The following is a 12382-nucleotide window of genomic DNA, read 5'->3' as shown; positions in this document are numbered from 1 at the left end:
TAAATTCACCACGCTCACTTAGTTCTGGCAAGAGATCCTTGCAGTATTGCCGATCGAATGACGTGTTTTTGAAACAATCAAGCATTCAGAGGTCATTATGCAAAAAAGAAGTGAGGCGTGCAGACAGGACACAAGAGTAGAGAAGTGGACAACACGAACGCCGACTATCAACTGAAGGGAGCACTGAGGCGAAAAAAGAAAGAAGACACAAAACTCATCTGCGCATGCTCAGGAATGGTAACACCACGTGTCAATCGGGTACACGTGCCGGTCTACGTGAGAGATAACTGTTAAGGCACTTAATCTCTTCCTTATGTAAAGTAATCGAAGGCTGACTCACGCACGCACTTCCACCATTATAGATATGCCATGCCTCTACCATAAGACGCGTATCTTCATTCTTATGCCTGTACAATATCGCGCATTCATCTAACTCTGGCGTGCAGTTACAATCTCGGCAATGTAGCGAAAGATTAGGAGGCGATCCACCGGTTAACGACCTTTTATGTTCCATTAGCCTCTGATTGATACACCGTCCCGTTTGCCCTACGTAGAACTGGCCACAGCTAAGGGGAATTTTATAAACCACAACCATACGACAGTCAGTAAGGCTGTTATTCTTATTGTGCTTCACTGGACAAATATCTGTTCGTTTTTTGCCTTTTACCCGCTCCTTTTTTTCTGTACGGCAGCGCATATCTTACCTAGCTTATTGGGAGCAGTAAAAGCAACATTAACATCATATCTACCTGCAACTTTTTATAGCCTGTGCGACACTGAATGAATATACGGAATAGCCACTACTCTTTTTTTGCTATTACTGCTTTCTGTAATCACGTCCGTCCCTCTCGAAACCGACTTCTTTAGACGCTCAGCCACAGTGGTCACCGCTACACTAGCATAACCTGCTTCTAATAGGCGCCGGACCTGCGCATTAAAACTGGCGCTAATTTTGTGCGTGCAAGATCTGGTGAGGGAAGACTTAAGGCACGACATGGCAATTCCGTTGTTTACTAATTTAGAATGCTTGGATTGAAAGTTTAGCAACGGCTTCGAAGATCTTGGGGAGTACCAGGGACTGCGCGATAAAACTACTTTTCTGTTCTGTCTGTGAATGCAGTTCTGTCGTAATGCAGTCCGAACTTGGCATTACGAATTTTTTAATGCACTTGTCAGTTTACGTTTATGAGTGTTAATTACGAAGACATTATGTTTTTCCGGCGACCCTGTGGCCCGTAAACTTTTGCTCATGGGTGTACACCACCAGTCATTCCTGAGTCTGCTGGTAGCTCTGGAAAAGCAGATGAGCAAGTCCTTAAGCATAAGAGCCACTAATGAAGCTCAACTGTCCATCCCATAAACTGTTTGTAGACCACAACAAGAGCGTGTTTTCTTTTTCTTTAGTCTCACCTTCGTCCTGACCCAGGCTTTGTGTGCTGTGGTGGCCACACACACATGCAGATTTTACACCTCTAAGCTCTGCACATGTTATGCTCGTTAACCACAGAAAACCTCGGCTTTTAAGGACTTCCATATATTTTTTTTAGTAGTACATTGCATTGCATCATACTCTATCGAGGTGCATGCGGTTATGCGTGCGCCGATTCGTACAACTTTCTTTGACTTTTGATCTAACTTTACGTTATGCTTTCGCCTGTGGGTCACAAAGGTTGAATAAAGAAATAACTATATTTTTGCTGGGTATGTGAGACGTATAACGTGCCGCTTTTCATTGCGTGAAATATTGCGCGCGCTTTCTTATTTGTCTCTTATGTTTCACTCTGATATTGTGATATACTGATTTCCACATGCTTATATGTCACTGTGCGGCCTTTTGTACGTCTTCGAACAATGACTTTCATTTTATTTCATTTGAGACAAGCAAGGTACATTCTTGTGTAAATGTAGCTATTGTGGTGCTCTTAAAATAGCCCGTCTGCTGCTATGCTGGGATATTTCATGATCATGTTATGGTTCCAAGGGTGTACTTGGCCTTAAGACTACCTACACAGGTTTTTCACCCGCGTCCTCTCTCTAGGGATCTCATGAAGAGAGAGAAAAAAAATTCATTCGCTTATAGCTGAATTTTTGTGCGCACACGTCCAGTTATCAGCGTAGCGACTTATACCCTGCCTTTTCTTTTCAAAAAAAAAAAGAACCCGAGGAACACAAGCCAGAAGAATTCCACCCACCACAAGAGGAAAAGCCGCACAAGGTTCCTGCGTTTCTTCAGTCCAAACAACCACGAAGGAAGCCATCAGACGACGAATACCAAAGCTTTGAGTCGGAGTCGGAGTTGAGCTTTAAGGAAACAATCGTGCCACAGATCCGGAAGCTCTCAAGGCCGAAAGGTGATCTAAAGATATATCTTACACCCTTTGGGAAAAATTGTTTAAGCACATGATTATATTGCGCTTAGTGTTACGCCGACGAACGATAGGGACAGCACACGGACGTACGTAGCGCAAGTACGTCCGCGTGCTTATAGTTCGTCTGTGTAACACTAAGTTGCGCTGCGTACGTCCGCGTGCTGTCCCTATCGTTCGTCTGTGTAACACTAAGCGCAATATAATCATGAACGTCCACCAACTAGCCCCGTTGACTGCTTAAGTAACCTGACGTGTTTCGCGAGGGCAGGACAACATTTGCTAAGTGTACCTAGCTTTGTATTTCACAAACATGCATGCACTGACCGAAATGTTGACTAGATTTTCTAGGGATTGCTTCAACCTGCCTGCCACTTCGCAGCCTTTCTGTGATTTTGCCCTCTATCATGATCTAGTTCCGAGCCGCGATCAAACTCAACAACGTAGTTTCGTTCTTCGCGACTTACAGAGTCCCCGCCGCCTGAAAAGCCGGAGAAGACGGCGAAAGAGAGCGCCATCGAATTCCTCACCACTGTTCTGAAGCCAACATGGCCGTTCAGTATGTTTCGTTCCGCTTCGCCAAAGGAGGCACCAAAGGAGGAGGAGGAACCGGCCGAGCCCGAGAGGCCGCCGCCGAGACTGCCCGAACGGTTGCCGAGCGCGGAGAGGCCGCCCAGGCCCGAGAGGCCGCCGAGCGCCGAGAAGACCAGGCCCGGGAGGCCACCACGGGCAGAACCGCCGAGGCCCCTCAGGCCGGGAGAGCTCGCTGAGAGGCCGCCACTTACCGAACCCGTCCAACGAAAGGAGCCCCCGAGGCCGGAGTCGCCCTGGTTCCTCGAACCCACGGAACCGTATCCAACTGAAAGGCCTCCTTCCGTCGAGACGGACAGGTTGGCGCCAAGAGGTGAGGACTGGTCACGCATTTTCGTCGTCTTCACGGCGTGGAGGCAGCCAATGTCGCGTCATCCCCTGTCACTAGCCACGCGCACTGACAGCCATCGTTCAGATGCTCTTTTGTTTATTTATGAGATGTTCAGAGAGAGCCAAGTCAACGTGTTGAAGCGATTATTGAATTATTTAATATTTCTGAGCCGCGCATACAGAGTTACTTTGTAGATGTATTTAACTGCGTCATCGTGGTTGGGTTCGTAACACTAGCAATATACTTGTAACGATTTTCTTTTTACATGCGCGACTAACAGCATCATTTATGCTGCAGTAAGCCGCTTGAGTGCATTATTCGCTTGCACAAATGATCATCGGAGATAGAAGTACCTTCATTGTCTGCGACTAACAGGGTGCCTCTTTTGAGCTCCTACGCGACCTTACTAATATTATACCACTTGGAAGGTCCTTAACATACGCTGTGTTTGCATGTGACTTGTACGTCACCCCATTTATATATCAAGGGAAACGTGCATTTACCTACAATATGAGAACGGTCGGAAGAAAAACGAAATTCCACACAAATAAACTAAGTGCCTGCAAAAACTGCGTTAATTTGGCCTCGTCTGTGAACACAAACCGGTATTTTTATTGAATTCTCCGAAACTCACCATTGTGCTTTTTCCTTATTGTGCTTGTATTTGTCGCATTTCGTTTATTTCAGATGCCAGAAAGCCACCAAGTGGGCGAAGGACTCCTGAAGCTCCTGAAAGAATGCCACCTGAAGAATTTGTCAAGTGGAAACCGGGACATCGCAGAACATCTGAACCTGGAATGCCTCCCAAGTTCGTTGCTCCATTGGAGGACGTCGAAGTCCTTGTGGGATACCCTGCAACGTAAGGAAGTCAACATTACTCGTTCACCTGTAACACAACCTCAGCTTGCCACATGCTGTCCTATGATTTCTAGAAAAAAATTAGCTCGTGATAGTGCGGCAGTCTATGCATAAATAAGGCATAATAAGAGCGACTCAACGTCAATTTCTTTCACAAGATGGTGAAAGAACGCCATTTTAGATTTTTCCTAGATTTCTTTCCCAAACCATTCAACACATTGCTAACACCCTCACCATGCTAATCTACAGCACGTTCTTTGACTAGTTTAGAATAGCAGTGCGCGTTTTATTCTTTCTAACTACAACCGTATGGCCAGTGCTCCGTCTACGAAGGCAAGTTTATCTTTACTATCCTTATCACTACGAAGCAAGGTTTTCCGTCTATGTTTATTTCACAAAACTTATTACCATTCATCTTCACGTAATCAACTTATTAGAACCGTATGAAGCCAACAGATACGGTAATCAACTTATTAGAACCATATGAAGCCAACAGATACGGTCATGACTAACCAAGATCGGGCCCTTAGGTTCCCAAGCTTCTTCTCGTTCAACATGTTCGCACATATCATTCCTCCTGTATTTCATCATCAGCATAAAAGGTTAGATCTACTCATAGTCGCACACATGCATTTTTACTCATTTATTCCGCATACGTCTAACGAATGGAACCACCTTGTCACTGATATCGCATCTATATCCGATAGCACTTGATTTAGAAAAGCGGTGTTTGCCTTATTTTCTTACAATAACCCTGCGTATGTTTTATTTTTCTCCCTCGCGGTGAAGGGGCGCCACGTGTGCGATGTCACTCTGGTTTTCTCTTCTCGTCGTTTTCTTGTTGATATTCGATATTACCTGCTTGACTAAATAGCGTAGATTCCGGTTCTATGAATCTGTGATTCTTGTTTCTTGTATGATTTCCTGTGTTCGACTACACGTTCTCCTTCGCTACCGGCTTCTATTGTATCATGTTTATTGTATCAAATGTTTATTGTATCATGTATGGCATCATGTATAATGCTGCCATGTGCCCATTTTTTTCATCGAGCATGTTCTTTCTTGCCTCGTATTTAGTAATGCGCCGATTTGTTATCACTCCACTTCGTTCCGTAATGTCTCGGTGATTGATTGCACGTAAATTTAAAAAAATACAGTTTTATATGTGGACGAAAGTGCAAGGGGTCATGCTCTTCAACAAACACTATAATCCTCTATAATGACCTCCTGTCCGTTCGAAAGCGGCTGTAAACCTAATGCTGGTTGACACAACCTGTGTAACATTTTCTTTTTCTCTCTGGGGGGGGGGGGGGGGCCTTATTTCTCCACAGAATTAACTGTTTAACTATACGTCTTGATTATAACGTTGTCTCTATCACGCTCTTGTTCTGGGCCGCGATCTTGCAGCGATGCCTACCGCTCGATACCATGCCACTCTTATCATCGATTGCTCATGGCCGGATGGTCCGATTGATAAAGTAGGCGGAGTGTTGATCTGACACCGACGAAGTTCGAAAAGAACGAAAAGAATAGCATCAGAAAAGGCATCGCTACAACATCGCGGCCCTGCTTTGACTTCTACTGCACGTTACGTTTATGGAGGATAGGGAGATGGTATTTTTCAGCGTGTGCGGTACAAGCGCAATCACATCATAATTGCAGGCTTGACTGCCGGGCGATCGGAGTTCCAAAGCCTAAAATAACATGGTACAAACAAGGCCAGCCGGTGAAATATTCTCCTGAATACAGCTTGTACTACGACACTGAAGGCAACTGCTCTATAACTATACACAGGTAGGTGTTCTTATTTCAGTAGTACACCTACAGTCGACCTAATGAGACTTCGAGAGGACGTGCAGGAATGTTTCGAATTGCAGGAAGTTCGAATTCAAGGATGCGTTCTAAACGTCCAAGATACTGAACACTTATTCGCTAGAAATGTCTCCTTCTGGGAATTTCTACCCATCCTCACGATTGGGTGCATTACAGGTGACGGAGACATTTGCGCACTGAAAATTCTGGTCAGCATTATCAGCGTGCGGAAAGAACCGTAAGCGAGGTGAAGTGTCTCTTGCACTTGAACCACGATCAGTTGCGACTCCTGGAGCTCACGTCACGACATTCGAAAGCCCCACCTGTGGCGTGACACGGACCATACGCCCTCTGTTAATCGATTGGCAGTAATTTCTTCGAATAATTCTATATTCGATGTTTCGAGAGATTTTGTAAGCTGTCTGAGGCCCACATTGTTCTGTCGACGAATGAGGCAATGCCAACGCGCTCTTTATAGCCTGTCTGTGTCGCGATGGGCAGAAATAAACAAGTGCGAGAAAGACAATCGTCATTAATGCTCCTTCGCCCATTCTCACAATCAGGACAACGCCAGAGGACTTTGGTGACTTCATCTGCGAAGCAAAGAACAAATACGGAACAGAAGTTACAGAGGCTGAGCTCATTCAAATAGGTAAGTTTTAACAAATCAAAGATATTGCGTTGTTTAAGTCATCGTCTCTGAACCTAATTGCAGATATGAAGTCAATGCTGCCAATGAGGAAGACCCCCAAGAAGGTTAACAAGCTTGACCTAGGTAAACACTCATCTCACAATGTTGACCTTCACAAAACTAATTACCAGAAATATTTCACAACCTTGCTTTTCAGAGTTTGTGCCGATGAAGCCAAGATTTGAGCAACCTTTAGTAAGCGAGGTACGAGCCCCACTTGGCATGCCAATCACTTTGGAATGCGTGGCAAGAGGGCGTCCACCGCCAGAAGTACGGTGGTTCCACGAGGACAGGCCAATACTTCCAGACGACACAGGCAAGTTCCAAATTATCATTTATATACAGTCTCTATTTCCATTCAAGCATTCAGGTACTCTATCAGCATAAATTCAAACGTGAACAATTCCGAAACTACTCCAATGCATTGTTTCGTTTCGATCTTCACCTACATTTGTAACAGCGGTTTAATTCAGATTCCACAGCGTAGACTTGGGACTACTACATGCATATAAACCGTATACAGAGCAATTACACGTCGCACTTCCAAGTAGAAACGTGTAAAAGGTGCTCCTTCCTTCGTTACCGTTCGCGTTTCAATTTATGCCGAGAGTACGTCATGGAGCATTTGTATATTTTCTGTACGCGGGAAAAAAATATATTCCCCAAATATGCTCAATGAGACCATCCTCAGTGCTTCAGTACACGATTTGGTTACATTTCTCGGCTTCCAGCATTTTCTTTTGTTATGAATTCAGCTATCTAGAACGACTTCCTGTCGAACCATTCGAACGACGTATAGCATAATACGTGCTAGAGCGGAGGGGTCACGTATATTGGGTCATCGTTGACTGCCATTTACGGGCACCCTACTTGGCTCTCAATACACAATTTCTGTCAAAGCGTCTTTCTACTCGGCAAAGGTTCTTGAAAGCCTATTGTAAACAGTCAGTTATTAATGATTAGTGATTTGACAACACAAATAAAAGCACAAAATGTCCCGACCTGCTCCACCTAAGGCATGGCAGAGAAGAAACGGCGGGGTGGGGGTAGGGCGGGATACGAAGGAAGCGAGAAGGTACGCATTTTTGAAGTAGTACCTTAGCGCGAATAAAACCACGGACACAAGAAAGACGGACAAGGACAAGCGCTACTCACAACTGTTGTGAGTAGCGATTGTCCTTGTCCGTCTTTCTTGTCTGTGGTTTTATTCGCGCTAAGCTACTACTTCAAATATGGACGACCAACTAGCCCTACAGTCAACTCTTCGAGAACGTACGGCACAAGAAGGCTGGTAGCTAGCACAATAAAAGAAAAATAACAAAAGTAAAGCAATAAAACAAATGGAGGGAATCGGAAGAAGAGAACGCTGTTATTCATACGCAACCGTTAGAAAAAAACTGAAATGTGAGAAGTTCGCCACATTCTGCCTGTTCTCTTCTGAGTCCCAGTTACATTATTACTTTCCCTTTCTTCCTTCACTCGTTTCTTTCTTTCTTTCTGTCTTTCTTTCTATTCTTTCTTTTTCTTGCCTACAGAGTTAAACTGCAACCTTGACAGGTTGTTTATACTTGTCTTGCGCTTCCTCTTACAGAAAGGAAGGGACGACTCAAACAAAGCTACAAAAGCGCAAAGCGGTTTCGCTTTCGTACATTCGTTATTGTCGGCCTTTCCTTTTGTTTTCCAGCGTAAAATGAGGCGTAAGACAACTATGAACGTGCACCAACTACCCCGTTTGTTGCATTGTTGAAAGATGGTATGATTTACTCTTTGTGATTATTTTTTTTCGTAAGCTGAAAGAGTTTCAGTCCCAATCTCATGTCTTGTTGCCGCTAAGAGGCGACTTCGGAAGATCAATATACGGCGTCTTTCTGTGTGCTGAAATAAACTAAGATTCTCTTTAGGTGGCCTACAGCCCCTTCATAGCGTTTTCCATCGACCATCTAAATTATACACGTTGATCGAGGGACTTAAACGCCAGCGTGGTGCACGCATCAGTGGAATGTGATACTACCTGATCACTCAAAGCCCGAGCGTTTTACATTCATGTCATTAAAATGTGATTTAAATAATTTGTTGTGTACTGAAGGAATTGAGGCTGCATACCGTTGTTACAGGGTCGATAGCTACGTATTAAGAGAGGGGGGGGGGAACGCATACCGAAGGTTCAATATTTCGGTTTACATCTGCTGTTTCAGAGAGCACAGTATACAAAGTGACCATCTTGAATGACAAAAATCTCCTTCACATCCTGGAGGTAAACGAAAGAACACAAGGGCGATACGTCTGCAAAGCCACAAATGAAGCAGGAGAGCGGGTGACTGAGTGCTTTGTGACAATAGGCGGTAAGAAACCCTTCCTGTGTTGTGTGCCTGCGTGTGTGTGCAAAACATGAAGCCACGAAAAAACGTCAATGCTTGATTGACAACATTAACGCTTAAAATGTTGCGATAACTATTATGTGAACACTCCAGGCGAATATTAACCGTCAACATCACCGCTGGCGTCGGCGTGAAGTTCCGTAAGTTCAAGTGCGTTAAGATTCTATCACGCATCGCGTTGGAGGTCACGGGATAAAGCGCGAACAATGCGGGTGAGGCGGTGAGAGCGCGGTGCCAATACCGCCGCGGGTCGGCCCGGTATTGCACCATCTTTGGATGGACCCACGTATGCGGAGCGCTCAACGCCTGCTTCACCTCCGCCGCGGGTGGGCCCAGTATTGCACTATCTTCTGTATCGGCCCACGGATGGGGAGTGCTTAATGCCTGCTTCACCTCCGCCGCGGGTCGGCCCGGCATTGCACTACCGTCGGGCCGACCCGCGGCGGAGGTGAAGCCGGCGTTAAGCACTCCCTATACATGGGTGAAGCACTTTGCTTTTCGTTTGAGAGCTTTGACTGTGGTCTGCTCTCGCAGCCATTCCATCTTCACAGAGTGGAATGGTTGTCAATTTTTTCACTCCTTTTGGATGGCGGTACTTATAGGCATCTCCTGGGGTGGGAAGGCCAGTTTTCTCATCGTTTCAGTGCCCGCACGATTAACTCGAGATGAGTTCAGTTGTCACCATCTATTCAACGATCACGCGCATCGCTGTTGCTTTGTTAGTTCAACCTTCTTTGTTCAGACGGATCCAGGGATCAGGAAAGGGATTCGGTTCGTAGACTGCTGGTCTGTATGCTCGTGCAACAAGTTGCGGCAGAAGAAAACGCCACTTGCGTTTAACTTTTCTTTTTGCTTCATTATTTCCTCGAGTAACGGCTCGCCGCGAAGCTGGCAAATCCTCGGAAGCATATACCCACGATATGGGTTAGATAAGGTGGAATATAAAAAAATGCCAAACAGCGTCCATCATCAGACCCTGCAATAGCCGACAGAACCATAAACAATATGATTGTCCCCGGTTACCTCGTATGGCTTTTCACTAATTCTACAGCACTTTTCGTGCAAAACAGGCAACTGGAAAGAAGTGTCGCAAAGAGATGAGAAATTAAGCGATATACTAAGGGAGAGAGCTAAGGCAACAGCTAAACAGAAAGGAAAAGCGAAAATTAACAAATTTAAGTGCTGTTTGTGAAAATATTTATGGATCAACATCTCTTTATTAAGAAGGAAGTAGAGAAAAGTCCACCGGAAGTGGAGAATAATTCCGTGTCTCTTGAATCACGCTTCTACAGTTATCAGTGGAGCTAAGTGGCGTAGCCACTTCTCCAGCTGTGCTAATGTGAGTGTTTTTCTAACCTTCCGCGGTGGGCGCAGTACGTCTAGAACCACAGCGTCCTGCGCTCTACATGGTTGTACGGCACTGGTGACCACGCATAGTTACGCAACTTCCCAAACAGCAGCACAGGCCGGTTTTTCCACTTAAACTGGTCGAGCAGTAAACGAGGCAACCAAGAGAACTGTGATTGTTCCGCAAACTTATATATTTCTCTATAATTCTTCCAGGGCTAATTCAAAAAACACTACTAGAAATCTTCATTTTTTACTTTCGCTTGTTTACTTGTTCTTGGCAGCGTTCTTCCTATGCTTCTGTCATGCGCTAGTCGATTTGATGTGCTTCCTTGTTTGCCAAGTAAATGAGTTGTGTATCTCACAGGCGTACCTGTGAGGTACACCTTATTTCAAATCTCTTTTGCGAATTTACGCGTCTTTATGGCGAATGGTGGGCATTATTGACATTTGTACTAGTAAAGATACCTCTTACCCCCTCGTTTGCATAGGGAGAGTTACCTTGGGTTGCCCTCCCCCCCCCCCGAAAAAATTCCTGAGTACGTGCCTGGGTCTATGGCATTATACATTAATTGTCCAAAGCTTCTCGATCATGTGCGATTTTCCGTGGTGCCGCAGAAGTATACCAAGCAGCATGCCACGTTTTCTGGAGGCTTTGTTGGATTAGAGACTGCCCTATGGCTCGACTCCAAAAAACATTTTCGGGAATAAACTCTCGATAATTCGAACTCCAAGGGGCCCGAAAATTTGTTCAAATTAAAAGAAGTGCGAATTAAAAGAAGGACCTGTTCTTGAAGTATTTCTGCCCCATAGTACGATGCACGAACGGTGCGAGTCGTTAAATATCGCGGCGCGCAATCACACAACGAGTAAGGACCACGAAATAAAGGAGACCCACGCCGGCCAACGCTTGCTTCCCCCGATAATGGCAGAAAACGAAACTTCAACGAGCGGGCTAAGCTGGCGCCGGCGCGGAGACCGTCGAAGGTGAAGTAGTTGCAAGGCAGTTGAAAGAAACGAGAAGAAAGGGGATCAACCGAGGGGCCCGATTTTTATTAGTCATATCATAGGAAGCCAACAAACACTGACACGAAGGAGAACATACGGGAAATTACTAGTGCTTAATAAATGAAATAAAGAAACAATAAATTACTGGAAATGAAAGTGGGCGAAAAAACAACTAGCCACAGGTGGGGAACGATCCCGCAACCTTCGCATTACGCGTGCGATGCTCTACCAATTGAGCTACCGTGGCGCCGTTGCAATACACTTTCTTGGGTATTTATGTTTCCTTCAGAACTCTGGGAGTGTTAGCCAGCGCCACCACACACAAACCTTGGCGGCGTATGTGGAACATCCTTTCTGCCACAGGCGTTATGAGAACGAGATCTTCTTTTGGGGGGTATGAAAGGGAGGGCGAGGGGAACGTAGTTGAAGGCAGGGCGGGAGGGAAGCGGATTCGCTTTCCTATCAGCTTGATGGTTGGCGCTAATTACCCCTGCCACCTACACCGAAGCAGCGAAGATGCCGACGCCGGACTGTGCCTCCGCCGCTGCTTCCCTCAATGTGCCCGCGTGGTTCTTTCCTTCGTCTGCTTTGTTAACGTTCTTCGTCCTGCGTTCTTAACGCGAGTAATGTCTTATCAAGATGACGAAGTCGTTGCCACTGATCATAATCACGTTGGTGTGATTCCTTCTGTCGCGGCGTAGACGCGTTCTAAAGACAAGCAGAATGAAGTACTAAGTGTCGCCTTCGCGCCCTTGAATTCAGGAGGGTCTGTCTTGTCGCACAGCATCGGATATGGCGCACTGTCTCCAACAACTTTTTCATCTGAACGTCTCGATTTAGACTCGTCATTGTAAAAGAAAAAATTACCGACGATTACGTTACTTCCTAATGCGAAATTTGAGCGCAGCAAATAAGCTGTTTCACCTTTTGGATAGATTGAGGCAAAGAAATCGAGCAACACATGTATGCGCTATCACAGAATTTTTTTTTTATTTTTCAC

At 45.4% G+C, this 12382-nt stretch overlaps 1 protein-coding gene and 1 non-coding gene across 6 annotated transcripts in view; one reads left to right on the top strand and one right to left on the bottom strand.

Moving 5' to 3' along the window:
- LOC142565945 (uncharacterized) overlaps positions 1–12382 on the top strand; it is a 224173-nt gene that overhangs the window by 83527 nt on the left and 128264 nt on the right. For all 5 annotated transcript variants that reach the window (XM_075676574.1, XM_075676572.1, XM_075676573.1 and 2 more), the window contains exons 100-107: positions 2157–2351; positions 2836–3270; positions 3976–4147; positions 5809–5940; positions 6522–6610; positions 6674–6733; positions 6807–6965; positions 8845–8991. In XM_075676574.1, the coding sequence (XP_075532689.1) occupies positions 2157–2351; positions 2836–3270; positions 3976–4147; positions 5809–5940; positions 6522–6610; positions 6674–6733; positions 6807–6965; positions 8845–8991 (1389 nt within the window). The remainder of the gene's footprint in view (positions 1–2156; positions 2352–2835; positions 3271–3975; positions 4148–5808; positions 5941–6521; positions 6611–6673; positions 6734–6806; positions 6966–8844; positions 8992–12382) is intronic.
- TRNAT-CGU (transfer RNA threonine (anticodon CGU)) lies at positions 11557–11629 on the bottom strand. Its single transcript has one exon. It is a non-coding gene; the product is annotated as a tRNA-Thr (tRNA).

This window comes from Dermacentor variabilis, unplaced genomic scaffold, assembly GCF_050947875.1.
Source record: "Dermacentor variabilis isolate Ectoservices unplaced genomic scaffold, ASM5094787v1 scaffold_12, whole genome shotgun sequence".
Lineage (NCBI taxonomy): Eukaryota > Metazoa > Arthropoda > Arachnida > Ixodida > Ixodidae > Dermacentor > Dermacentor variabilis.
Note: the sequence above shows the minus strand (reverse complement) of the source record. Positions and strands in the feature narration are given on the sequence as shown.